The following is a 25,696-nucleotide window of genomic DNA, read 5'->3' on the forward strand; positions in this document are numbered from 1 at the left end:
CAGTAATAGGGGCTGCCGAGGCACCCCGCATCTCATCCTAGGCTCAGAACTACGAAAGTAGTTGGAACGGAATCAATATCAGAAGAGTGGCCGCTTCTTTTTAACCATTTCGTTCTTTTGGCTGTATCATATTCGTGAAACTACACAGTAGTAGCCATGGCACGTCTTCCTTATCCCGATATCAAGGGGACTCCCCTCAACATCTCAAAGCTTCTCGCCCATAGCCCCGCTACGGTCAACCACTGGTCGAAAATCGCAGGCGCTCACTTCAAAGATCTTGAGCTTTCCTCCAAAAACCGAGAGTTGGTGATTCTTCTGAGCACAGCAAAGTTCCGGTCCACGTACGAGTGGACGCACCACAGCGCGGTCTCGGCTAAAGAGGGTGTCACTGACGCCCAGCGCGAGGTGATTGCCCAAGCTGCAAGGCAGAAGGGATACTTCTCTGGTCAGGGGAAGCTGGACTCCTTGGCAGAACTATTCACCCCGAAAGAGAAAGTCCTTCTGCATTTCATTGAGGCTGTCATCGACGGACCTGAGGTTGCGGACGAGTTGTGGGCGAAGGCCAAGACGGAGTTCTCTGATCGGGAGGTTGTGGAGATGATGACTCTGCAGGTTGGTTTTCCGATCAAAGTTGCTGGATGCGGATGCTAACTAAGTCAGGGTTTCTACTACACTTTCTCACGCCTGACAACTGTCTTGAATGTAGAACTGGAGCCTTTCGCCAAGCCATCTAAGCTCTGAGGAATGTCTCTGGGTTCCCCTTTTGGCCGTGATGGTGGTTCGCCAACACCAGGGCTGCACATCGGCAGGACATGCATCCGTGCAACATCCGTCACAGAATGCTGATCACGGCTTGGCAGTTCTGGAAATATCTAGAAATTACATACAATTGTCCTTCAGGGCGCAGTGACTGCCTGTAGGCCGTGGTCTGTAGCAAAAAAGCTGTGGAAATTAGACATTGAGATGGATTTTACAGCGAAAGGAACATGTTTTTAAGTGTTTTAATCTCTTTTACTTATTAGAGCGTACTAAGTTGTACCGATACATCCCCAATAATTAAAAATGGCCAGCACTTGATCAGATCATCCGAACCGGCACACAGCGCCTTTTCGTCTCGTGAAACTGTCATGATCATCGACTCTTTTCCCTTCCTTCTCCTCAAAGTCTCGTAAGGTCTCTACCCTCACAGCCTCTGTCGCTGATTAAAGGCGATTATGCGGTGGAGGCGTCGAAGTCAAGGGCGGTGGAGGCATTGCCAGCCTCGGCCTCGTCCTGAGAGATGTTGTTGTCGAGCTTCTTCTGCTCGGTTGCCATCTTGTCGGCGACATCCTCGCCCTGAGCCGCCTGAGCCTGCAGCTTCAGCATGGTGGCGGTGAGCTTGAGGACCTTGTTCTTGATCTTGCCGCGCTGGAGGGCGTCGGCCTCCTCGCCGGTGGCTCCCTCGATGGCAGGGTTGAAGGCCTCCTTCTCGGCATCGTTGGCGATGGAGTTGACGCTGTTGAGGAAGTCGAGGTCGGCCTTGGCGACGGTGCTAAGGTCGGTGGGGAGGCCGGAGAGCTTGTCGAGAGCCTCCTGCTTGGCGGTACCAGCGGTACCACCGCTGATGGAGAGGTCGTTGAAGGTCTGGGTGGAGAAGACGGTGGCCTGGCGAGCGCCGAGAGGAGCGGCGGTGGCGAGGGCGGCGAAGCCGAGAGTGATGACGGAAGAGAACTTCATATTGAAAGTCGAAATATTGTTCTTTGAGAAGTAGTCGATGTTGTGAAAGACGAAAAGAGGGACACGGACCCGGATAAAGTTGAATGAGTGATCAAGATGCGTTGGAAGAGATAGAAGACAGCACAGCTGTTGTAGAAGAGAAGAAAGAACAAACAAGGTTGTAATGATTGTGAGCGTGATGAGGAGAGGAAAGAAGAAGCGGTGCTAAGAGGAAGATCGAGCTGATCTTTATAGAATATTTCGGACGATCTGCCAGTCCGTTCACATTAGGTGATGGATGTTATTGCATCGATGCATTGCCATGTTTGCGTCTCCATGTTACGCCATCCCTCATTCCCCCTTGTCATCGTTCTCGTGATATGACGCCCTCAACATCGCCCCTGGGCCTGAGTGCCCAGCTGTCGCAGTTGCAAAGAACTTCAGGCCAGGGCCAAAAGTAGGTTACATGCGGCGGCCAACATGGGATGACATGGGGCGTTCGAGACGGGGCGGGTTGAGACGGGGCGGGTTGAGACGTCAACGTCGCGAACATTCTTGATGACTTTTCGCAGCGATGGATAAGATGGGGTTTGGAAGCGATGGCGACTCCGCGTCGAAGGAGGTCTGAAGTTCGTGACGCATGGGTGCGATGAAGCTGCCAAGCTGTTGCGGCTGCATCTCCTAGGCCTGATCGGGAAGCCACATTACGACCGGATCTGGTGAGAAGCGACAGGGAAACCCCTGAATAGGCGCCTGTCGTTACAACTTCGAGCCTCGTGAGGCTCTTTGTGGACATTGGCGGTGGAGGGGGGCGGGTTGGGGCTGTTGAAGGAGGCGAGGCGGAGTATCATCAACACAAGAGCAGGGGGGCTTGAAAGATGGGGCCGGAGTGATCCAGCTGCTCGTGAGCCCAACCAAGCCGGAATTGCCCACCGAACCTCGACAGCATATGGTAAGTATCTGCGTGTGTGAGCCAGGGTCTCGGATCTCTCCATGTCGTCTCTTCGTCGGACTCTGCGGTAGCTCACTGAGAATCAAAGATTGTGCCCATGACGGCGGCAAAGCTCCGAGGAAATCGACCCCACCACCATCCATCCCTAAGGAGAGTTTCACGACCCCCTGTATCTTACTGCCAAGCTTATTTTCCAGACGTTGAAGACCAATTTTCGAACGGCAGCAGCTTTGGCCGTGCCCACCTCTGCCGTGCTCCTCCTTTGACACCATGTTGTCAAGAGAGGAGGATCGTTCGAGGACGGGCGCAATTCATGGGGTTTGAGCAAAGTTGAAGATGGGTCCTGATGATGCTTGTCAACCAGGCAGAGATTCTGCTCGACGATCCCCTGGTGATCCCAAACACCACAACCAAAAAAAAAAAGAGTCTTGGAGTTCGATCTGCCCTGCTTGACTCGTCTTCTTCCGAGGCTCTTCCTATCGGATATCTAACTCATCCCATCTCTTCGCCCGTGTCGCAAAAATTCTTTTGACGTCGGGTATCGTGGTATGACAAGTGTCACTGGCATGACTCTCAGCTCACATGTCAAGCGGCATGTGGCCATGGCATGAACTTTCATTCCATTGTTTGGACGGAAACGAACTCTACCGAAGGTTTTCTTACACACTCAATAATTCAAGAAATAAGTTATCTGCTTGATTGGTTCCACCTGGAATCTTAACGTTGGGTGCTGAGATAGCATGTGTCTCTGTGCGAGGGTTCGCTGCAGGCTAACCTTAACAACAGATCCCCCAAGAGACAGCCCGCTACGAAAACAAAGTAAATACGCTAGAGACTGACCTGCAGTCAGCGCTCCTAGGTCCCCGGGGCCTGAAACCGCTTCATCGTCCCCAGTCTCCCAATGTCACCCACTCAAGTTTAAGCGCTGCGGGGACGGGCGACAGACGTATTTTTGGGACCCATTTCCGGATTGGCATACGTGTCTCATTATTGTTTGAATCTTGAAAATCCCTGGGCGTGTTTGGATGTTGCGGTCAACATGAGGAGAACATTCGCTGGCCGTATTCGCTTTAGTGTCAACCATGTCAATATCGCCCTCACTGAGTCGCTGGGAGACGTGCGCTATAATTTAGGCAGGGGAGGCAGCATATGAAGACCAAGTGACTTGAAAAAATGTTCTTCGTGGCTGGGTCACAGGCCGCATGTGGATGGAAAGTGACCACGATAATTAATCCATCAATAACACTACCTACTACTAATTTCGCGGTACCGACCTTCGCTTCGGCCGAGTGCTCATTCTCCGAATATCATTCAGTCATATGAAAAATGCAAAGGTGTGTTGGCCGTGGATTTATTCTCATAGTACGGATAATCGTGCACACGTTAGCAGAGCCTCGCTACATCACCACATGTGCACGTGAAATGAGGTATCTTAGTCCCATTTAGAGAGTTGGACTATACCGAATCCTCCTTCCCACGGCCGTCGTTCCGGCTGAAGTCGACCCCATAACTTAGCTTTGATCTTCTTGATCCCATCGTGAGTCGTGACCACCAATAACAATGGGGATCGTGTTACAAACCATGAGACCGATACTCCGTACATGGCCCGTTAGTACTGACCACATGTCTGTCTTGGCGGTATTGCTCGCCTTCTTGCGAGCTGCCCCATTCGTGTTGAATGACTCGGATCATCTTCGCCAAGTTCTGACACAAGGGCATATCGGGAGCACCCGTCCAGCATGCAATTCTGCGCAGAAGGGTCCTTACTAATGCAGCCAAGCCGCGGCAGATCGAGTTGACGGAAGTCCCTTGAAAGCAAGATGCTCGTTATCGATGCACTCTATCAAGCTGACCAGTCATCCATAAGCTCAAGAACATGAGTGCACGGCATAATTCATCATGAAATGCAGTTGAGTCCTTTTTCTGAAGAGGGCATGACGGCGATGACGAACGCGCGGACTTTTCCAGTGAGCCGAGCGCAGCGACTACCGGGCCGGGGCCGGGGTGGGGTCCATTACGGCGGCGCGGAGAGAATTGAGAGACCAAATTTAGAGTCGGACGTGGAATAAGACAGTGCGAGTCAAATGAAAATCTTAGAATAGGTTGAAATACCTGACGAAGCGAGCCGGGCACGGATTGCCAAAAGGGGGGATGGCAATACTCATGTGGATTTTTGGAATGAGAAACAGCACAAACCTCCCTCTTACTACCTACTGAAGCATCGGTTGCTAGAGGCTGGCGAATGTCAGAGCATCGCAGACAATGATGCTGTGGGCGAGCCTCAAGTAACCATTCAACTGAAAAGATGGCAGACTGGACCAATGAGGGCCATTCCGGCGAAGACATACGCCCCTCAACTAAGAGACAGGCGTACCAATCATTGAGCGGTATGTTCCTAAGTAAGGAGCTATTGCAACGCCCGCTCCGCAAGCCATGATTCGGCTCTAGTTGCGCCACTTCTTGCCGGAGGACCGAGATCTCACGCTTTCCCCGCTTGGCTATCAGTAGCCATACGTTCGCGGCAAAGATCGCATTGTTTAGTCTCAGCCGACTACAACTACATGCGAACACGAGTTACACGACATAACCACTTGAGTCAATAGACCCCGTCACGCAAATCCAATGAGTGCAAGTCCTGAACGAGCGCGGCATGACGGACCTCCGGTGCAGGACATTATTGAAGCTGGCGGCGATGACTTGAGCGATGATACCTTCCAGCCCAGCGAGTGGGATGCTTCATCATCGGGCTCAACCTCAATCACCTCGTCGGTCTTGAAACATTCTATGAGAACGGCAGACGGTAGGTTGCGCGAGCAAAACAGTGAATGTACAGACACACGCAGACTTTTGTTCAGAGGCTTATCAAGTTACACAATCCAAAGCTACCACTCCTTTCGGGATGGAAGATATCCCATTCCCAACGATGACATCGAACAAAATCGTAAAGACATGAAGCATGCGATGGTCATGGAACTCACTGATGGCAAGCTGTTCCATGCCCCGATTGGCGACTCGCCCAGCAAGATTATTGATCTTGGGACGGGCACTGGCAAGTTGCCTTCCAGACACTGTGCCCAAGTGTGTCATTTGTCAACGCTGGATTGGATTGCTGAGTATCTTTGCAGGCATACGGGCGATGGAAGGTGTGTGACACTCATTCTGAGTGGCCGCGATTTAGAGTTGAACATGATGATTAAAAGTTCGCAGTTGGAGACCGTTTCCCTTCTGCCGATGTCACCGGCGGGGACTTATCTCCAATCCAGCCCAGCTGGTACGTCCACTCAGCTCAACTGTCTTGTTACCATGATGTCCTGACTTGACGCTTAGGGTGCCTTCTAACGTCCGGCTCTTCGTCGATGATGTTGAAGATGACTGGCTGGCAAGTGCTTTATGGTGTAACAAACTCTTGAACCACACGCTTTCAATTGTGAAATACACTCGCTGAGAATAAACAATCCTAGTCAGGGAACAATTTCAATCTCATACACATGCGGAAGTTGGCATCTCCTTTGCACGACCTCCCAAAGCTTTTAGAACGAGTCTTTGAGTGAGTTTAACCTCTGCAAACCTCCTTGCTGGTAACTCTACTTGTGTGCAACCTCGAACTCACTGATCGCACCTTGCAGCAACCTCAAACCTGGAGCGTTTATCGAGACTCAGGACTTCAGTGCCAACGTGCAATGCGATGACGGGACTATGCCCGAAGACTGGCCTCTACTCGAATTCTGGTCCAAGATACGCGACGCCATGCACAAGATGAAGATTGACATCCAAGTCGCCCCGCGCATCGGCGCGCTCATGAGAGACGCCGGCTTCGTCAACGTTGAGGCGAAATCATACAAAGTGCCGGTCGGACGATGGCCTCTCGACAAGACGAAGCGCCTGGTTGGACATTATATGCGCTCAGTGACAGAGGATTTCTTGGGTATGGCCGCAAGTAAGCCGTTGGCAGCTCTGGGGATGGATCGGACTGAGATCGAGGTATTTCTCGCATCGGTTCGGAACGCAATCAAGGATCCGGAGGTGCATGCGTATGGAACATATTATTCCTTGGTGGGACAGAAGCCAGTGGGTTCAGGTCATGAGTGATGGGGATACTTGATCTGGAAACCCGCCCTTTAGCTGCGCGTGATCCTTTATTCAGTCATGTATGGAGAATGAAGCTAATTCGCCTAGCGTTAGAAAGAAACTTCATGTGCCGCCACCGTCGATATCCTCGATATCGTGACCGGTTCATATATTTACGGCCATCAAGAAAAGTTCTAGACCTCCTTAGAGGGACTTTACTTACCAGTGAGTAGGTCACCAAAAAGACTGTACATACACATAGACAGCAAAATGAAAGGGACTAGACTCGAACTCGCGCGGGTTGCCCCACCAGGAAACAGATGTTAAGCTGACCTTAACCTGGCGCCATAACCAACTCGGCCACCCTTCCGTAATGTAGATCCTCAGAGACCCGAGGAGCTGGAAGTGGATGCTGGTATTTTGGCGCCACTATTCCTAAGACTGCAGGTGGAAAGAGTGCGTGGGCGAGTGTGGACATGATCATGAGCCGAACTCGCTTCACAACTTCACGATGTTTTGAGTTGTGGGTTGTGGGTTGTGGATATATCGAGATTCGACGCTAAGAACCCTGGTAGCGATAATTTTCTTGCGGGCCCAAGCACTCAAAGATATTACGTTAGCGTGAAGACTGGGGAAAACCAAGTTGGCCAGACGGTCCCAGACCCGGGGCACCAATGTCTTTTCGGTATCGTGGAGGCAACCGAGATGTCAACAATTCCATTTCATCGGGTCAACCCCGTATGTGGAATATGTCTAACCTAGCGTGTATCCCCACGATCCAACCCCACCAGTCACAGCATCGTTTACTTTACGCGATGCTCAAACCTAAAGTTGATGTGAGCTAAAGCACGGAGTACAGATACATTGACTCTGTGAAATACCCCGGTGGGAGACTGACAACGTGGTCTTTGCACCAAAGTGACCGTCCTGCAGGACAATCGGTACACCGTGACCAACAATGCGGATCTCGGCATCTCACATGACACCTCACGGAGAGAAACATGCCAATCAAGCGGGCATGTTATATCTATCTTACATAGGATGTTGTGGACTGAATGAGGGGTAGAGCGCTGTTACACAGATTGCAGGATAAACCTCGTCACGGGACCATTCAGCTTCAGGTGAATAATCAAAGTCTTTTCGGCCAAATGCAACATCAAACATAAGCGTAACAACTGCACGTGATTTCGCCGTGCTTCAATTCGAATCCTTCAGCTCCATCGTGATCGGCTGACATTGCGCGTCAAATTGTCGAAGATTTTCCCTCGCATGGCGGATAGTAGGCGGTTGCATTTGGTGCTTGCCAAGATACTCTTCTCAGGATCATACTGTCCAGACTTAATGCTGCTCGTTCTCCAGCCCATAAGGTACGGACACACAGAACATCTTTCCTAACATAGGCAGATCAATTATAGCAGCTAAGTCGATACAAATGGAAGAAACTCCAACATGAATCAATTTGATGACCAGCGCGAACTGAAGTGTTGGTTCAAGCCATACTTGGCCCATTTCCTAGAAGCCATCCAGCCAAATCGCTGCGGCTGTCTGTGAACGGGTGCGTCCTGCAACCGAGCCAATTCCAGACCTTTGTGGAGTTCCCAACAAGAATCTCATCAACATGAAGCTGAAATCACCGTGATTTAGCGCGACCATGGCACGACTTTCATCGACATCGTGATCATCCCCGGTGCCACGTTGCTGGTATCACCCAAAAGGGCACGATTGTCCGCAAGGCGATGTCCGCAAACGCGTTCCAGCCTCTCTTCCTGGAGTTCATTGGTCCCCTGGTTTTCGCAAAATTGGTAATATCGCCAAGTTGGGTGACATCTTGGCCATCATTGGCTCGGATGGCACCAACGTGAAGAAACCCTTGCCGGTTTCCCGGGAACCTCGAGCGCGCAAGGCGCTTCAGCTCGAAGGCCTGGCGGCTTCCAAATATCAGACTGGTACGTCCGTCTCGTGTCTTTTGAGGAGACCTGATTAAGCTATTGGGTCTTTGTCTTCGCCCCGGACCCGTGGAGACGGATCTCGCAGATGGGTGGAACGGGTGTGCATTTTGACTGCATTGGACGCTAATTTCGCGGAGAACTAGCGCTTGGTTGCTGACATGGACCATGGCCTGAGACCACGTTGGGGGCGGCTGAACCCGTATTTCGCGACGCGGTGCGGCGTCGTGCCTACAGGCGGCTACGCCTCTGCGCCTTTCCCATCTCGACGGCCCAACGTGTGTGCTACGACGCGCCCTAATGAGAGCCGACGATGGAGGGTGGAAGACATCGAGAAAGTACTTAGTTTCGAACATCGCCGTTTCAGTAAGTGGCCGCCGCGGTCACATGGGAAGCTAAGGAGCCGCGTCCATCCAAGCAGCCAAGCAAGTTAAGCAACGCGGCGTACTGGGGAAGTTGGGAAACTAACCCCAAGAGCGAAAAGAGCCCCGAGTTTATGACAAGGCCCCCGTTGTTGAAAGGGCCGATGGGATAAGTTTGCCGGACCCTGACTAGTGGTCCTAACTGGTCCAACTGCGCCGTTTCTCCAAAACCTTGAGCAACCTCCCACCCCCATTGGAGCGCGTCGGCGCATAGGAGGATATCTGACCCGGCTCGGTTCATCATCAGCCGATATTCGATCCCCCAGAGTGTCACCCGCCCTTCTTCCCCATTCCCCAGGCTCATGTGGGAACGGGTCTATGGACCAATGCGGGGGGCGGGGTTGAGGACGTTTGGGGAACCCCAAAGTGCCCAGATTGCGCTTGTGAGGATTCCTTGTGGGATTCAGATCCCCGTCCACCCTTTTTCATACGTTCGCGTTGGTTCAAGTTGCACTAGCGTAATGACACCCGACTGGGGTTAAGTCTTAAGATAATGTTCCATTGGGCATGTAGGAAAACGGGAACTGGGGAGTAAGACAAGACCTTTATTAAACAGCTTGCCCGTTACCACCCTCTCTCTCTTGGCTTTCGTCCCTTCTCTGTTCTTGCTTGCTCGCGCTCCCTCGTCCCCCTTCTCCTCCTCACCAACAAGACCCGGCCACAAACAACCTCCAACTCCAATTTCTCGGCGAGGTTCCAAAGAGAGTCAACAAACATGAGCACCACCATCGACTCCAAGTCGCACAGCGACCCGGCAAAGGTCGAGGCCTACGGCGACATTGACCATGTCGCCGACCTCGACGAGAAGGCATCGCCCGCCTCCTACAAGGCCGATGCCATCGAGGCTGAGCAGGCTGAGCACAACATGGGAGTCATTGAGGCCGTCAAGGCCTACCCCATGGCCTCCCTCTGGGCTTTCATCATGTCTACCACGATTGTAAGTGACTCTGACTGGCCTGTCCCACAAATTAGACTACTGGCAGCTAACAACATTGGTTTTCCAGATCATGGAATCCTACTGCGTCTTCCTCATGGGTGCTTTCGTCGCCATGGACGAGTTCAAGGACAAATTCGGTGTCGAAGCGGAGGACGGCAAGCAGATTGAGGCATCGTGGCAATCCGCTCTTCAGATGGGTGGTCCTCTTGGCGCCATCATCGGTGTCTGTATCGCCGGTCCCATCACCAGTCGCATCGGATACCGCTGGGCGACCATCTCCGGCCTCATGTTCCTCAATGCCTTCATCTTCGTCTTCTACTTTGCCAACTCGCTCGCCGTCATGTTCGTCAGCCAGCTTCTCGAGGGCATTCCCTGGGGTATCTTCATCGCCAACGCGCCCGCCTACTGCTCTGAGATCGTGCCCATGCGCCTGAGAGCCCCAGCCACCCAGATGCTTCAGATGTTCTGGGCCATCGGTGCCATTATCGTCGGTGGTATCTGCTACGTCTACGAGAGCAAGAGAGACTCCAGCGCATACAGAGTCCCAATCGCCCTCCAGTGGATGTTCCCCACTCCTCTCGCCATTCTTCTCTTCCTCGCTCCCGAGTCTCCTTGGTGGTTGGTTCGCAAGGGACGTCTCGAAGAGGCCGCAGTTTCGGTTCGTCGTCTTGGACGTTCGTCGGCCAATGTCAACGTCGAGGAGTCTGTTGCCATGATGCGTCGTACCATTGAGCTTGAGAAGGACGTCAAGGACCCCAGCTACGCTGAGCTTTTCAAGGGCACCGACAGATACCGCACCCTCATCGTCTGTGGTGTATACGCCGCCCAGAATCTTACTGGTAACCTTATCGCCAACCAGGCCGTTTACTTCTTCAGACGTAAGTTTTCATCTTTCCATTCTCTCCATCCTTTATAAAGTTTTGCGGTGGCTAACACATGAACAGAGGCCGGCATTGGCTCCCAGCTTGCCTTCGCTCTTGGTCTCATCACCTCCGCCCTCCAGACCGTCTTCGTCATGCTTTCCTGGATTCTCACGACGTATCTCGGCCGCCGCACCATCTACGTCTGGGGTTCGCTCATCAATGTCGCCTTCCTCATTGCTCTTGGCATCGCCGGCTCCGTCGGCAAATCCACCGCCGCCTCCCTGGCGATGGCCTCTTTGGGTCTCATCGTATCTGTCGGCTTCACCCTCGGACCCGCCCCCGCTTCGTGGGTCGTCATTGCCGAGACATCATCCATTCGTCTTCGTCCCTTGACCACTGGTATTGGCCGTGCCGCCTACTACGTTGTCAACATTCCCTGCATTTTCCTCGCCACGTACATGCTTAACTCTACTGTAAGCTTCTTTTCTCATCCTGTATGGAGAACTACATTTACTGACACACGCAATAGGGTGTCAACTTGGGCGGCAAGTGTGGTTACGTCTGGGGTGCCACTGGTTTCGTCTGCTTCGTCGTCGCTTTCTTCTACCTGCCTGAGATGAAGGGCCGTTCCTTCCGCGAGATCGACATTATGTTCAAGCGCAAGATCCCCGCCCGCCAGTGGAAGAAGACCGTCATCGACATCAACGATGACGAGTAGATGCACACTCATTACAGCTTCAATATCGGGACCAGGTTCTCGGCCTGAAGTTCTTTTGCTTATTGAGAAGTAATGTAGTCAATGCGAGATGGCTCTAATAAGGATGTGCCATGGCGAAGAGGGTACGAAAAGGGGGAGAGGTGAATGGGACATGATTTGAAGAGTATATGAGAATACGGGCAGATATCTGGTTAATATCAGTAACGTGACCCTATCTCCAACCGTGCCTAATCTATACGCGCTACTGAGTTTCCCCGTGACATGCCTTCCGAAATGTCGCTTCTTGCGAACAGAGTGAAACCATCCTTTTCTACTAGTATTTGGTCAAGACCAAGACATCTAAGGGAATACGGTTCAGGTCACTACGTACGCTATAGACGTGACCAAAAATCGGGTCAGAATTCGACGCATGATGAGCCGTGAGGATGACTGATCGTTCAGCTTCCCCAAATAATTGTACTGGCTGATCCGTCTACTTAACTACCCTATTGATATTTCACACTGCTTAGAGCCTGTTCAAACACCTGGCCAACTAAGTCTATGCGACATACATGTATGTATGTGTTATTGAATTATTCACGCATACATACATGTACAAGACGGAAAAGGCTTCCTGTAAGCTGAAATGCATAATGTCTTTATTCATAATTATTATCACAATATTCAATGCAGCAAATCCGTCGATGTTTCTCAACCCTTTATCGCCTCCAAACCAACCAATAATCATATTTATCACAAGGTAGTGTTACGGGTGTACTCGATGTAGCTGGCAGAGTCAAACAACGATGTTAATGATACCATCGAAATGCTCTACACAGGTTTAACGGGGGCCACACGCACCCGCCCACTCCTATCTGAACGACTAATACGGACGAAATGGTTCGAACGTTTTACCTCATCCTCAACATGACCATCACTCGCGTCCGTAGCCCCTTCCAGAATCCATGCCGTCTCGTCAGACACAATCTGCGCCACGCCCTGCCAATAATTCCCTTGGCTGGAATATCGACTCTGCACCATGAAAACGAGCACCACGGCCAGGCCGCACGCCATGTTCAATGCCATGACGCCAAAGATGATGAGCATTCCCCGAAGGCTCTTTGGCGTCAAGACGCGCACTGACGAGGTCAGGATGGCATTGGACTGGACATCGAATTGCGGAAGAGCCTCATTGATGATAGAGCCCGAGAGGGCTGTCAAAGTGGACTGCATCGCTACGCCAGGACGGTTGGTGACGTTGAGAATATCTGCAAAGATGGCCTGGTACTCAACGTGCGGCTTAATGGGAGAGTTCCCGCTGCCTTGAGGGTCCATGAAGAGGGAAAAGTTGAAAGTTCGGGGCGAGTTGTATAAGTCGTTTATGAGCTTGTTTGTCAGGAATTGCGTAGCGTTTAGGTGGCGCGGGTTCTGCAGTGAGTCCACCGAGAAGATCCCGCGGCTGCTCGTCCCGTAGGTTCCGATGCCCATGAGTTTTTGAACATTCTTCGTATTCCAGGCCTTGGCCTCCGAAGACCAGGTTATCTGCGATTCTTTCAAGTCCTTCTTGCTGGAAAGCTTGACTTCCGCAAAGTTGAAGGCCAACTGTTGGAAACATAGCGACATGTCCAGCCTCAATACGCCCGTCTCGATCTTTTCCCCTGTGGGAAGTCTTCCTCCGATGGGACGATTATACGTAAGCCAGTCTCCATCAGTAGAGGTAACATTATTTAGCCCGAATGTCCCCGCCAGGACGCGATTGCCTGGCCCTTTCCAAAGATCATGGGTACCATTATTCCTGAAGAAAAGGAAGACCTGGGAGTACGGCGTGATTAGGTTCTCTGAGATGGTGTAATTTCGAGCACTCGGGCGTGCGGCTGTGCCATTGGGGATACACAGGCTGTTCGTAAAGCCCTGCCGTGCTTGCGTTTCGGTGTACTGAAACTGAGGGAGTGAACAGTTAAAACTTGACGGGAAACAATTTCCATTTTCGCAACTTTCTGTCGGCGAAAGACCCGCTTCGCGAAACATGGACTCATATGATAAACTGCCCGCCACTTTTAGATAGAAAGGGACAGTATCTGTGCCCGGTGCAGGAGTCGTCACCGAGAGGAAGGCAGACACCGAGGGACGGAGACAGACAAAGCGTGATTCGAGACCGTAGGCACCGCCGTTGTACTGGCGTAGTGTGGACATTTGTGATGTTGAGAGGGGGAGGAACGTTCTTCTTACGATGCCCGTATCGCTGTAGCTGGACTGACTGTCTGTCATCGTATTTGCCTCTGAGGGCAACTCGCCAAATGGCACATATGCTGTCGGACGACTGATCCAGTTATTCATCTGCCTGTTGAGGGAGATTACCTCGCCACTCATGTGCACGTTGAGCTTTCTCGCCTTAGCATTACCGACGAGGTTATCGGTACCCAAGTCGGACACCAAAATAGTCGACGAGAATTGAACAACCAACGTTGTGAGCAATAGTAAGATGGCCAACCCGGTCTGCATATATGCCTTCCGTGCCGAAGGCAGCAGTAACCAAGTCAATTGGAACGGCCCGTCGTTGGTGCACCGGATGATACACATCTCAGCGACTCGAAACAAAGGTACGCCGTGCTTCTCTAGAACAACGCCGGCAAGGAGGCTTGTGTAGATGGACGCCTGTGCTGTGACTGTTATACGTAATAAGACTGTTGATAGGGTGATGGCCTGCGTGATGTGTTGGTTAAGCATGATCCATCGCCAAAGCGCCGCGGCTTTCCTGCCGTCTTGCGAGCCTTCGCCGGTCCATAGGAAGAGGAGGAAACCTAGGATTGCGAGGACTAAAGCAGTTCCGCCGCCTACGGTTGCGAGACCGAGAGGGCCTAGGCCTTGTTGAAGACGCTGAGAGTAAGTGGGTGGGTGCTTGCTTTCTGATCTGTCGTATTCTGGCTTAAACTTCAGTTTTGAGGACTTGAAGCGCGTCATACTGGATGTGAAGAAACTGCCAGGACTTGCTCCAACTGAAAATGAAGGTGCCCGCGAGGTAAATAGAAGGTGGAAGAGCTTGAGCCTGTCAAGACAGCTGAAAGATGCTCGGAGACCAGACTATGATGCGCATAAAGTTGCCTTTAAGCTTACCGTCAGTCACTAACTTGATCTCCAGAACACTTGGTCATTCCGTTCGATGATCACAGGGGTAGTGGGAAACATGCATATTTCCAAACACTATGCCCCGCGTTCAACGATGCAACTATAAGGACCATTGACAAATCTGCCTTGCTGGACTTAACAAGCTGTCATACATCGGCTCCGAGCTGTCGGTATCGACGTCGGTGCATTTAGGTTGAACGCCCGCACATCACCCCAAACTCTATCACTCTCCCGAGTCAAGATTGCGATGCATGAATATCAGATGGGAACGATGTGCCATCCCGCGGGAATGTTGGTTGTTGGATGACTTGCACCGTTGCACGCGAGGTGAATGCAGGGATGCTCCGGCAAGTAGTGTCGCAAAGACCGAAAGAAGCTCAACATGCCTACTCCGATCGCACACGCTAGGTCTCGAGTTGTCTTGCGCACGAGAAGGCGACGATTGGCAGTTGAGGGGAATATGAACGAGGCAGTTAGCGTGAGTGAATGCAACCTAACAGATGCTTCAGTAGTAGCCATCTTGAATGATTAGAGTTACGTGTGGGCATAAAAGCGCAAGTTCCTCAGTAAAATTTTCGATAGAGTTATCCGATGACACCGTCAAGCTTTGCATACTGACATACAAGTATGACAAAGAACAGACGAGCGCGTTGACTGACAAACACCCACAAAGATGCTAACCCCAGGTGCTGCGAAACTCTACTCTTGGGTAATTGGAATCCCATTTCGAGCATTACAGCTCGCTAGCAAGGACATCGGAAGATCAACTGAAAATTGGCAAAAGTATAGGTCGTACCCGGGTTCGAACCGGGGTTACCAGAAATTCTGATACGATCAAAATCTGGAGTGATAACCGCTACACTATACAACCTTGTCCAGAGTTTTTGTTCTGTGATTGGTGCGATGATTTTGACAAAATATAAAGGCTAAACCATGGAGAGTGGGGTTAAGATCTCGCACGTACCTACAGTCATGGCAAGGAAGTCAATGACGCATTGTAATATCCGTACAGTCGCGAGTAAGCCTCGTTTACCAGGACTCAAGTTCACAAACGAAGCTCGTCTTGTCGGGTTTATTACGCGTATCGAGTTGTCCAGCCTCATCTCATTGAGTTGCCTTGGCACTCACCTTCATCCAAACGGTCAAATTTCCAGGACGTGCTTCGCCATCAGACCAGACAGGTGGAACACGCTTAGGAAGAGAACTCGGCGGATCGCGGTATTGTGTATGGTGCGAAATCATCTCCTTCGTCCCCAGAAACTTTACAGTTCCATCTTGCAATATGTCCCAGGGGATAGTCTGTCTTGGCGTCGCGATGCTCGGTGGCAGTGCGCCGATGTTTGAGCCGCCTGGGAACCACCCTGGCCTCCAGTTCTGAGTACGGCACAACTTACTTGGTCTACGGATACACTCAAGAGTGACACGCAGCACAAGACGTGTTCGCTGCAGTTCTGCGTGCGCTAATGAGGTAATAACTTAGTGGAAACCTCTCTCTGAAGACATATGTCTTGGGCTCTGTGCTGACTGTGAGGCCCCCATAGCGAGCAGAAATTCTCAATGCTGCCCAGTTCCTGTCGAAAGTCAATGACTCGAGCGCCTGACAACGTCTTCTCCGCAAGCCCAGCGACGCGGATCATCCTTGATTCTAAGCCGAACTCTATCTGCAGAAAAGCTGGGAAACAATCTAAAAAGGTTTCTGCAACTTTATTGCAGTTGGCATAATGGGCCACTCTGCGGGCGAGCATGTCGCTACTCAACCCCTTTACCAATACCACCACAGCAGTTCATCCGGTGTCCGGTACTGCCGAGCTCTACGCGTGCGGATGCCTCCGTTACAACTTGCGGTAGAATTGCCCGGCGGCGTGGTGCAACTAGACGATGCCAAGAAATCATGATAGAACGTTGGGAATTAGGGGGAACGCGACGAAAGATGAGTTATAAAGCAAAGCCCCGGATGCGTGGTACTCGAGACAAAATGCTCTCTTGAAGCTTCCAAGCTTTGCCAGTCCAACTTCAGTCTCTCCTTTTCTACTGCACTCATTCACCATGGTTCGTGTTTTCAGTCTCGCCGCTTTTGCGACGGCAACCCTCGCTTCGTGCACACAGGCCCAAGGCCTAGAAACCTGCCTTGAAACGGCCGGTCTCCTCACTTCGTTCCCCGAAACCAACGCCTCGTTCCCAACCGACATCCTCCCGTGGCAGCGCCGCATCGCCCCCACCCCGGCCGGCGTCGCCTGGCCGCGCACTACTGATGAGGTCGCCGCCGCTCTAGCCTGCGCCCGGGAGGCAAAGGTACTCGTTGCGGCCCGTGACGGCGGCCACTGCTACGGCTCCTACAGTCTGCCCAATGCCGGGCTCACTATCAACATGACTCATTTCCAAGAGACCAAGTACGATGAAGCTACCGGTCTGCTCACCTACGGCGGCGGCTCCCTCGTGAGTCCCGTCGTCAGCCAACTCTGGAAAGAGCACGGCGCCCGCTTTCCTCACGTTCGTGCCAACATAGTCGGCCTCATTGGCTCTTCCATCGGAGGCGGCTTTGGCTCCCTATCCCGCATGCTCGGAACCCCCATGGACTTCCTCGAGGGCGCCACCTACATGCTCTACAACGGCACCATCGTCGAGACCTCCCGTACCAAGAACCCCGAGCTGTTTTGGGCCCTACAAGGTGCTGGAAGCTCCTATGGTATCATCTTGAGCCTCACCACCAAGACCTGGAAGCCCACGTACCAGCAGGCCATCAACTACACCATCACCCTCACCGACAGCTCCCTCTCCGCCGGTGTCGACTCCCTTCTCGCCATCCAGGAGCACTACCTCTCCGGCCAGTGGCCCGACGAACTCACCATGCGCTGGTCACTGACCGCCCCTCCCTACACCGGCTCCGGCTTCTATTGGGGCAAACCCGAGGACTTTGACAAGCTCCTCGAACCCCTCATGGCCAAGCTGCCCAACGGCACCCAGCTCACCCGCACCGTCCAGGACTTCTGGGCCGTCGAGAACGTCGCAACCCCTTCCATCGACATCCCCGTCGACACATTCCCCCCTCGCAACTTCTACCTCCAGGCCCTCGTCCTTCGCGAGGACCAGCCCTTCACAAAGGCCTCCGCCACTGCTCTCTACAACTTCACCACCGTAGCCTTCAACCGCACCGACCTCACAAAGTTCGGCTTCATCGACCTCTGGGGCGGCAAGCCCACGAAGGCGCTCAAGGACGACGACACCTCCTTCGCTCATGCCAACAGCTTGTGGCTCATCCGCTGGGAGGGCCGTCTCGCCACCGGCCTGACTCAGTTCCCTGCCGACGGCTTGAGCTACATGCAGAACGGCTTCCAGCCTTTCAAGGACCAGCTCGCCGCCGAGGGCGTACCCCTGCGTGGCTTCGTGAACTACCGCGACACGGCTCTCACCGTTGATCAGTGGAGTGAGCGCCTGTACGGCAAGAACTATGCTAAGTTACAGGAGATCAAGGCCGTGTACGACCCCGAGGGCATGTTCACTGCTCACCCGCAGAGTATCCCTCTCCCTGGTCAGCAGCCCCCTGCCGCCATCAACTAGATGGGATCGCATGGACAATGTGAAAGAGGCCTCTGGAGGCCAATGAGAGATTTGTACATATTGACTAGAGCGGGACTGTTTCGAGTCCTGCCCGATAACATACTTTGAGCGGGTTACAAAACTTTTGATTCTTGAAAGGAAAAAAAAAAAAACGGTGCGCTATGTAGCAGAACTGGTTCACTGAAACATCCAGTTTAAAGTCGTTCTCCGCGCTATTCGCATCCTGTGATATGCTTCAAGTTTTCCCAGACAGAACGAGGGCTCAAGCAGCCAATTTACCTCCGTCCAAGATCCTTCTTGCTGACGCCTTCACCGCGTTCATCGCCACAAGATACAAACTCGGTCCAACACTGATCCTGGCGACGCCAATTTCGCCCAGCTCCTTCGTCGACAACGAGCCCGGCCGCTCCCCAAGCTTAACAGCTACCCGTCCACCGAGTTCCTTAACAAGCACTCTGACCTCCGAAGCCCGAAGCCCCCGTCCCGAACCACCCCAGAAGAACACAGTCGTCGCACCGGCGTCCAGGTACGCCCGGCCCCGCTTCACGGCCTCAGCCAGCGCACTCTCGTCATCGTCCGCGTAGTAAGGCTCTAGGCGGAACACATCGCACCGTGCATTGAGAACAAAGTCAGAACATCCCGCCTCGCGAGCTGCGTCTAAGGCGCTTTTGAGACGAGCGACTTGCGTTTCTATGCTGTAGAGGGATCCGCCAATGCCCTTCTCGAACCCGGCCGAAGGAATGCTGTCTTCAATATTGGCCCCGCTGGCGCCTAGTGTCACCACTTCCGTCACGACTTCGTCGATCAGGTCTCCGTAGCCGTCTTGAAGGTCGACGGAGAGTGGGAGACCGGCGGCTTTGGCGGCGGGCGCGAGTTGGCCAATCGCAGCCATGTTCTGCTCTAGCTCGAGGTCCTCATCTTTGACGCCCACTGCTGCTGCGATCGCCCATGACGCGGTTGCGATAGCTTTTACAGGCTTGGAATCGGCGGTGTTTAAGGAGATGATCGCGTTGAGCGAGGCAAGGTCCCAAACATTGGTGAAGATGACAGGCGATGCGGGGACGTGCAGCTGCTTCAGCTCTTGGGCGAGTTCGTTGCTCATGTTGGCCGTTTGATGTCTTCGTCGGTGATCGCGTCTACGTATGGATAATGAGAGTAATAAGTACTTAGTAAATGTAAAGTTTTGATGTGACGTTCATTCTGAACTTAGGAATGACTCCCAGAGGGGTTCATTCAGATGGCCCCAACGCGCTAGTGACAAACGAAGGGCGTCGTGCCGACTTACTTCGACCCTCGCCCGATACAAGCCGCGACTGGATCCGATGTCGCAGCAAGATCTTACTGCGGAAATCACAATGGCTTTGACGATGCTGATTCTTCTGTATATTTACTTTACGCCCTCGCCATCTTCTCTGTGGGAGTAAATCCTTGTTCCGAAATTTAGTGGGGGTAAGAGCGCTGGGACTAAGGGTTCATGGGTTGGCAAGCAAGCCCACGTTGTCGATTTAGCACCCACTCCAGTTGATAGCCCGAACGCTATTCAGCTTCTTCGATCAGACCTTGATCCAGAATCAACATCGATCTCCACGTCTTGTCATCTGTTTACTTCAACGTATGTGCGAACTTGCGAGAACGTAATTGGTCAATTGTAAAGGACTAGGTTAGCAGACCTAGGTATTACCGCAGGACACATGGAGTTTTGGGGTGGACCATCCTGCAGGACCTTCAGTGCTCTTTTGCAGGCACTTGTAGGAAACATGGGTTAGAGAGATCGTCGAGGAGAAATACACAGCCTGTCCGTGGCACTGGCCCAGCTATAAAACTAAGAGACATGTAGGTTTGATCCAGAATTTCAACGCAGAAACTTCAATATAATCAGACCTTATCATTAATGTAACCGATTGGTAATATTCCCGCGGATTTATCTAAGCCTGACCCTAGTGCTGTGCTGACGCATTGGTGCTGGTTCGAACTTGGACCTAGAATCTCATCTGAATCCTTACTCCAACGTCAAGTTCTTAAATATCTACGCTACTCTGCTGGTCTCCGCTAGATATAGACCATCACTAATCGCTTGTGCATACTACTGCACGTATTGATTCAGCCATTGGCAGATCATTTTGATGAGCCACAGTGAACCTAACCACCATGCACAGCGGTATTCCGCGGCTCCATGCACGGTCTCAGTAAGGCGATAACTCCGGAGCTAATGGAAATCTTATGCAAGAGGAAGGAAGTTTGTAAGCCAGCTCATCAATCCAAACATCAGGTCTGAGCATGCAAGCAGCCCTGCTGGCATCAATCATACCATCTCCGGCAACCAAACTACAGCCAGAAGAGCTTTGTTATTTAACTGCAATAAACCCCGTACCCTTCACGACACCAAGATTTCGTTCCCTTCATCACACTCAGACTTCGCTATACTTCGCCCGAAGAGATTAACTATTGAAGCAATTATGCGGGCTTTCATTGCAACATCAATTCTCTATACTGCTCTCGCTATAGGCCAGAGTCTACCCTCTCGCATTGTGTACCAATTTCCTCAACAACCCAACTGGATCGAAAACATCGCCGTCCGCAAAAATGGCAACCTCGTCCTGACTATGCTTACTTCTCCCGAAATATTCCAAGTCGCCAAGCCTTGGGAAAAGTCGCCATCAACAGAGCTCGTCCATCGGTTCTCGGGCTTTGATGGCCTTCTCGGCATCACCGAGACCTGCCCCGACACCTTCGTGGTGGTGGGCGGCAACTTTTCTGGCATCGGTGTGAGCGTTCCCGGTAGCTTCTCGGCGTGGGAGGTCAACATCGCCGATAAGAAGACCACGGTGAACAAGATTGTCAACGTCCCAGAGGCGGCATTCTTGAATGGCGTAGTCGTCCTACCTTGGGACCGCAACATCGTTCTCATTGCTGAATCAGCGCTTGGCAAAGTATACAGACTCGATGTCAAAGCCAAGAAATACGATGTCATCTTAGGCGGTCAATATCTCGAGCCTACAGCCGAAGCAGTGCCGCCAATTGGAGTCAACGGTGTGCAAATTCGCGGAGATTTCTTGTACTGGAGTCATAGCTCCCTGAGAAAGGTCTTCCGGGTCAAACTCGATCGCGCGGGTAGGGTTGCGGCCAAGGCCACCATCGACCAGATCGCCAACGTCAACACTACGGCTATTTTCCTCGACGACTTCACTTTTGACAAGAAGGGCGGTATCTGGGCCGTGACCAACATTGACGGCAAGCTTCTCTACGTCACTCCGCAGGGAAAGAGCACCGTCGCGGCCGGCTCAGAGACGGAACTGACTGTTGCTGGAGATACTGCAGCTGCCTTCGGTCGAAACGTCAAGGACAAGGGGATCTTATATGTTGGCACTGGGGGATCTCTTGCGAGGCCGGTCAATGGAACGATCACAGAGCCCGGAAAGGTAGTGGCCTTCGACACACACAGCTATGGTCGGTGAGGAACAGATCTAAAAATCCAATAGACTCATGCTGCCTTGCTTGCAACAGTATTTGAAAGCAAAGAACATGTATCTAGTTCAGAATCGTGTGACTTCCTAGACTCAGCGTGCTGTCGTATTGCGTCCCATTGCTATTGAATTTCCAACATGAGCAACCGTTCCTCCATCTCTGTTTGCTCAAGAACATAGGACCGCTTGAATCGACACTCAAAGACGTCTCCGACTCTTCTACTAACCAAAGACTCCATTTATACTCTTAAATTTATAAAATATAAGTTATTATTACTTTTTACATAAGCTCTAAATATTTTCTAATTAAATATTAATTATACGAGTAGGTCGTCTTGTTTTGCTAGGAATCGAGACCGCCGGAAATGCCTGAGCGCTGAGTCTACGCCTCGATAGTAGGCATGAAATGCAGAGGAACGAAGTCATTAACCGGCTGGTCGCCTTTGTCAAGGATAACTACTCGATAATATCGTTATCATCTGTCCTCTAACGTTGTGAATAGAAATCGAGTTCCTTTTGGGCGATCATCTACCATTGCAAATATCTGTGTCTGATCAACTCTACCGGTAGTTTAATAATAGTAACCCAAGAAAGATCGCTACTGGTGTAGCTTCTGGCACACCTATTGATGCCTGGTATGCTGATCGAGTAAAAGAATTCATTCCGTATCAACAAAGCTCACCTCAAAGAATGATCTGGAGCACAGCGCTCAGTCAAAGTTTACACATCCATGTCGTTTAGTGAGTACTGCTACCATGGAAACCCAACCAAAAGCTAAAATAGATTCAGAAGTGACTTACCTTAATTTCTAGAATCTCCTCGAAAAATCTATTTTGGTAAACCAATTTGCTTCAGTCTTGGGTCCTCTCTATCAGCTGAGACTGGATACATCACTGTTTTCATTACATCAGTCCCAAGTTGCATGTGGCTTTCGATATACCCTGCCTTCGTGGCACACGTCTCACTGTGTCCCAATGACTCGACATGCTAGTGAGAACCCTTCAAATGTCCTGACTTGCCAGTTCTTTAATCTTGCTCTTATCCATTCATGGATATCATTTGATCCGGCACAAAGAAGAAATATTCGGGTTCATCAGTTACTTCAATCAACCAAGCAGTGTGGATAAGCTGTACCCCGTTCCAGCCTATCTTCTCCCTCGCAAGTCAACCTGTGGGATTCAGGACTTCCTAGTGCCTATAACTGTGATTCATCAATAGCGGTAGAAATCGCATCCGTCTGATATTATATTCGCGCTATGCTGACATTTGGGCCAATGCCAAAGTGCGAGAACCTCCAACCCGGAAGCGAGTTCTAATCTGGATTTCGGCAATTCCGCTGGCCCTGTCCATGTACGGCTCCCCAAGAACCCCCACCGGCTCGTGGCGATCATTCCGTGCGTTCAGCACGTGCTTCATCCGACTTGAAAGTCGTTGACTTTGGTAAAACAGCAAGCATCGAAGTCCCGAGATAGTGATACTACAGATTACACCACATCGTAGTGATCGAGGCGTACGGTACGAGAGATTACAGATAGTGATGGTATTTGAGAGTCGACTTAGATCTATATACGCAACTTGCCTTCGTAGCGATCGGACGCCGTTGCATTCAACGGCCAGTACCTAAAGTGTAATAGGTATTGTGAGAATTATATGAAGTTGATCTTGGTTCTAGTGCTCTCTACACCACGCGGGCTCCTGGAACTTGAAGAGAGGCCCAAGGTAGGCCTCGGGCATCACAAGGCCACCGTTCATCCAGTCACAAAGAGTGCCCCACGACTTATCGTTGTCACAGTTGGTGAACTGCTTGTTAGCAGTCCTAGACTTAGTGACGGTGTCTTGATCGACGTAGTTCCACTCGCAAAAGCCGTGCGATGCCAGGCAAGTCACCTTGGTCTTTCCGTCGAAGCTCGGGTCCTTACCCTGGCAATCCTCGACCTTGAAGATCTCGCTCAGGTTGGCCCAACTCTTATCGTGAATCTTATTGAGGACATCGACATGGTCATTCTTCCAATCCTTCGGATTGTGCAGCGCGTACGAGTCACCCGTATCCGGGTCGATCCAGAATTGGTAGCAGTTCCCTGCGGGTCCGAGGCCGGGACATGAGACGGCACCGTTGGTGTCGGGTGCGTAGTCGAGGGCATTGACACCAGTTGAGCGAGTGGACACGATGCCGTTGGCCTTGAGAGACAGAGAGAGAATGTAGAGTTGCAGATCGTGATAGAGCTCGGTGGACTGGAGGTTCAAGCTGGTCACGGCACGCTGGCTGAAGCCACCAGGCTCAGTCGCGGCCAGGAACAGGGTACTGTTGCCCTGAAGCTCCTTCAAGGCGCCTTCGAGGCTACCCTGGTAGTCGATGATAAGCTGAGCGAGGCTGCTGCCGATCTCACCCAGCGTGATGAAGCGTGAGTTGGAAGAGCCTGCTACTGAGGACATGAAGAAGGAGCTCATTCCTGTGACAACTGCCATGCCCGTGGCGACTCCTGCCAGGAGGGGGTTGGCAAAAGCGCCAACGGCGGCCATCCAAAAACCACCAGAGATTGAAGTCCACAACAAGTTGCTCGGAACTTGAGGATCGGTAGACGGGAAGACAGTAGCAACGATGTCTCCGATCGTATCAGCAGCGAGTGTGTGGCCATTCCAAAGAGCCTCTGAGAACTGGTTGAAGAACTGGGAGATGGCGTAGATATTCCAAAGAGTGTAGAATTGTTGCGGCGAGGAGTAAGCGGCATCGACACCAGCAGTCTCAAAAGCTGCACACGTATCACGGGTGAGGGCGTTGCAAGTTCGGCCACCGTAACCATTAAAAGCCAGGAAACACTGGGCGAATCCGAGGTTGTCGCAGTCAGCCTTGGTGCCGTTCTCAGCCAGCCATTTTGTGATATAGTCTGACACGTTCAACTGAGCCCAGCACTCGGGCTTGAGTCCTGTCTCTGACCCGGGAGAGCAGTCAATGGCGCGAATGGCGATGGCGGTTTCCGGAGATGAGGCACGCACAGCGATGCTCAAAAGCCCGACGGAAAGGATCAGCCGAATCGCCATTGTTGATAGCAACTACTTGAAGTTGGAAAAGGACAAAAGAGTGTGTAGCTGAGTCGAGCTCGATGTCTTGAATCACCGAAAGTTTCTGGAACATAGCCGGGAACTCCCTGAACTATGTACTCAATCGCATTGTGCAATCAAGACACTAAATCGCATTAGGTGAGTCCATTACCGTATCTGCAGAGAGATCGGACTTTGCTGATGTTGACTCAGGACCATTATCAAAAATGCGGTAGATCTCCTTACTCAGCGTGTAGTCGAAGACCGATCGGCACTTTCAGCGCGTTTTTTATATGAAGGAGCAGAATTAACTTTATTTAGAGTGCCTTGACCACCCACACCCCGATACAAGTATGGGGCTGAACTAGGTCATTGACTCAAAGTATCACCGCCATCATTCCGGCACCACCGAGAACGACGTCAACTGGTTTATGTTCTGGGTAGAATGCCCGATCGGCTGTTGTCCTCTTTGATAAAGCTAAGTGAATTCTATAATGTGATTCAATGCTATCGTGGATGTGGACATAAGTTTTCGGCATGTGGCCAAGAAGAAGCTGTTTGTTCTCGCTCCGTGTCATTTACTGGCTTACATTCAATATTTGTCACATATAATAGAGAAGCCTGTATGGATACGGTAAGCTCTATGCCGGTCAAATACCTGACCTGATATACATACCAAGCTTGAATACCTTATGTGACGCTGAGTGGCTCATCAGATATATCTCTATCAGCCGATCCTGGCGGATCAAAGACAGCATACGAGGAAGAACACGAGACAATCTACTTGTCAGTTGACTTGTGATAGAATTTACATTGACTTAGCTTGGCCAGCTTACCAATTATCCCTGTCGGAACTGCTTTCAGCCCTCGATGTCCACATGTACGCTCGCAGCACGTCCCGATGTCAGACTGTCAGTTGAGGCCAAGCC

The 25,696-nt window shown here is 51.7% G+C and overlaps 10 protein-coding genes and 2 non-coding genes across 12 annotated transcripts; 5 read left to right on the forward strand and 7 right to left on the reverse strand.

Annotated features, from left to right (window-relative positions):
• Positions 1–55: 55 nt before the first annotated feature.
• On the forward strand, positions 56–1,090 carry BDP55DRAFT_670113 (AhpD-like protein). Its single transcript, XM_060575355.1, has 2 exons — positions 56–612; positions 661–1,090. The coding sequence occupies exons 1-2, from the start codon at positions 157–159 to the stop codon at positions 739–741; spliced, it is 537 nt and encodes a 178-aa protein (XP_060427401.1). The 5' UTR covers positions 56–156; the 3' UTR covers positions 742–1,090.
• Positions 1,091–1,212: 122 nt separating this feature from the next.
• On the reverse strand, positions 1,213–1,716 carry BDP55DRAFT_634021 (uncharacterized protein; the record flags this gene model as incomplete). Its single annotated transcript, XM_060572625.1, has 1 exon — positions 1,213–1,716. One exon carries the CDS (start codon positions 1,714–1,716, stop codon positions 1,213–1,215), a length of 504 nt encoding a protein of 167 aa, XP_060427402.1.
• A 3,553-nt stretch (positions 1,717–5,269) lies between these two features.
• On the forward strand, positions 5,270–7,169 carry BDP55DRAFT_748804 (S-adenosyl-L-methionine-dependent methyltransferase; the record flags this gene model as incomplete). Its single annotated transcript, XM_060580597.1, has 7 exons — positions 5,270–5,416; positions 5,437–5,447; positions 5,530–5,717; positions 5,855–5,918; positions 5,975–6,030; positions 6,113–6,194; positions 6,274–7,169. The coding sequence occupies 7 exons, from the start codon at positions 5,270–5,272 to the stop codon at positions 6,734–6,736; spliced, it is 1,011 nt and encodes a 336-aa protein (XP_060427403.1). The 3' UTR covers positions 6,737–7,169.
• Positions 6,987–7,085, reverse strand: BDP55DRAFT_t227. The gene has a single exon. It is a non-coding gene; the product is annotated as a tRNA-Leu (tRNA).
• Positions 7,170–8,308: 1,139 nt separating the features above from the next.
• BDP55DRAFT_223702 (uncharacterized protein) lies at positions 8,309–9,105 on the reverse strand. The gene has a single exon (XM_060566097.1). It carries the CDS (start codon positions 9,015–9,017, stop codon positions 8,394–8,396), a length of 624 nt encoding a protein of 207 aa, XP_060427404.1. The 5' UTR covers positions 9,018–9,105; the 3' UTR covers positions 8,309–8,393.
• Positions 9,106–9,798: 693 nt separating this feature from the next.
• On the forward strand, positions 9,799–11,601 carry BDP55DRAFT_730536 (alpha glucoside transporter; the record flags this gene model as incomplete). Its single annotated transcript, XM_060579701.1, has 4 exons — positions 9,799–10,020; positions 10,088–10,898; positions 10,965–11,356; positions 11,413–11,601. The coding sequence occupies 4 exons, from the start codon at positions 9,799–9,801 to the stop codon at positions 11,599–11,601; spliced, it is 1,614 nt and encodes a 537-aa protein (XP_060427405.1).
• Positions 11,602–12,411: 810 nt separating this feature from the next.
• On the reverse strand, positions 12,412–14,541 carry BDP55DRAFT_730537 (uncharacterized protein; the record flags this gene model as incomplete). Its single annotated transcript, XM_060579702.1, has 1 exon — positions 12,412–14,541. One exon carries the CDS (start codon positions 14,539–14,541, stop codon positions 12,412–12,414), a length of 2,130 nt encoding a protein of 709 aa, XP_060427406.1.
• A 952-nt stretch (positions 14,542–15,493) lies between these two features.
• On the reverse strand, positions 15,494–15,577 carry BDP55DRAFT_t226. The gene has a single exon. It is a non-coding gene; the product is annotated as a tRNA-Gln (tRNA).
• A 1,175-nt stretch (positions 15,578–16,752) lies between these two features.
• On the forward strand, positions 16,753–18,264 carry BDP55DRAFT_556310 (uncharacterized protein; the record flags this gene model as incomplete). The annotated part of the gene is made up of 3 exons (XM_060569575.1): positions 16,753–17,096; positions 17,160–17,682; positions 18,031–18,264. 3 exons carry the CDS (start codon positions 16,753–16,755, stop codon positions 18,262–18,264), a joined length of 1,101 nt encoding a protein of 366 aa, XP_060427407.1.
• Positions 18,265–18,414: 150 nt separating this feature from the next.
• Positions 18,415–19,503, reverse strand: BDP55DRAFT_670135 (phosphoenolpyruvate phosphomutase-domain-containing protein). Its single transcript, XM_060575356.1, has one exon. It carries the CDS (start codon positions 19,364–19,366, stop codon positions 18,527–18,529), a length of 840 nt encoding a protein of 279 aa, XP_060427408.1. The 5' UTR covers positions 19,367–19,503; the 3' UTR covers positions 18,415–18,526.
• A 1,067-nt stretch (positions 19,504–20,570) lies between these two features.
• Positions 20,571–21,973, forward strand: BDP55DRAFT_670137 (uncharacterized protein). The gene has a single exon (XM_060575357.1). It carries the CDS (start codon positions 20,721–20,723, stop codon positions 21,717–21,719), a length of 999 nt encoding a protein of 332 aa, XP_060427409.1. The 5' UTR covers positions 20,571–20,720; the 3' UTR covers positions 21,720–21,973.
• A 1,423-nt stretch (positions 21,974–23,396) lies between these two features.
• BDP55DRAFT_556433 (uncharacterized protein) lies at positions 23,397–24,767 on the reverse strand (the record flags this gene model as incomplete). Its single annotated transcript, XM_060569592.1, has 1 exon — positions 23,397–24,767. One exon carries the CDS (start codon positions 24,765–24,767, stop codon positions 23,397–23,399), a length of 1,371 nt encoding a protein of 456 aa, XP_060427410.1.
• Between the last annotated feature and the right edge of the window lie 929 nt (positions 24,768–25,696).

Source organism: Colletotrichum godetiae (assembly GCF_030913485.1).
Source record: "Colletotrichum godetiae strain CBS 193.32 chromosome Unknown BDP55scaffold_31, whole genome shotgun sequence".
Lineage (NCBI taxonomy): Eukaryota > Fungi > Ascomycota > Sordariomycetes > Glomerellales > Glomerellaceae > Colletotrichum > Colletotrichum godetiae.

Bases quoted from the DNA above. Each gene is read 5' to 3' on its own strand.
- BDP55DRAFT_670113 (XM_060575355.1), top strand. From the start codon at position 157: ATGGCACGTCTTCCTTATCCCGATATCAAGGGGACTCCCCTCAACATC. The intron at 613-660 runs GTTGGTTTTCCG...TAACTAAGTCAG, and splicing joins TGGAGATGATGACTCTGCAG to GGTTTCTACTACACTTTCTC.
- BDP55DRAFT_223702 (XM_060566097.1), bottom strand. From the start codon at position 9,017: ATGTTCGAAACTAAGTACTTTCTCGATGTCTTCCACCCTCCATCGTCG.
- BDP55DRAFT_670135 (XM_060575356.1), bottom strand. From the start codon at position 19,366: ATGAGCAACGAACTCGCCCAAGAGCTGAAGCAGCTGCACGTCCCCGCA.
- BDP55DRAFT_670137 (XM_060575357.1), top strand. From the start codon at position 20,721: ATGCGGGCTTTCATTGCAACATCAATTCTCTATACTGCTCTCGCTATA.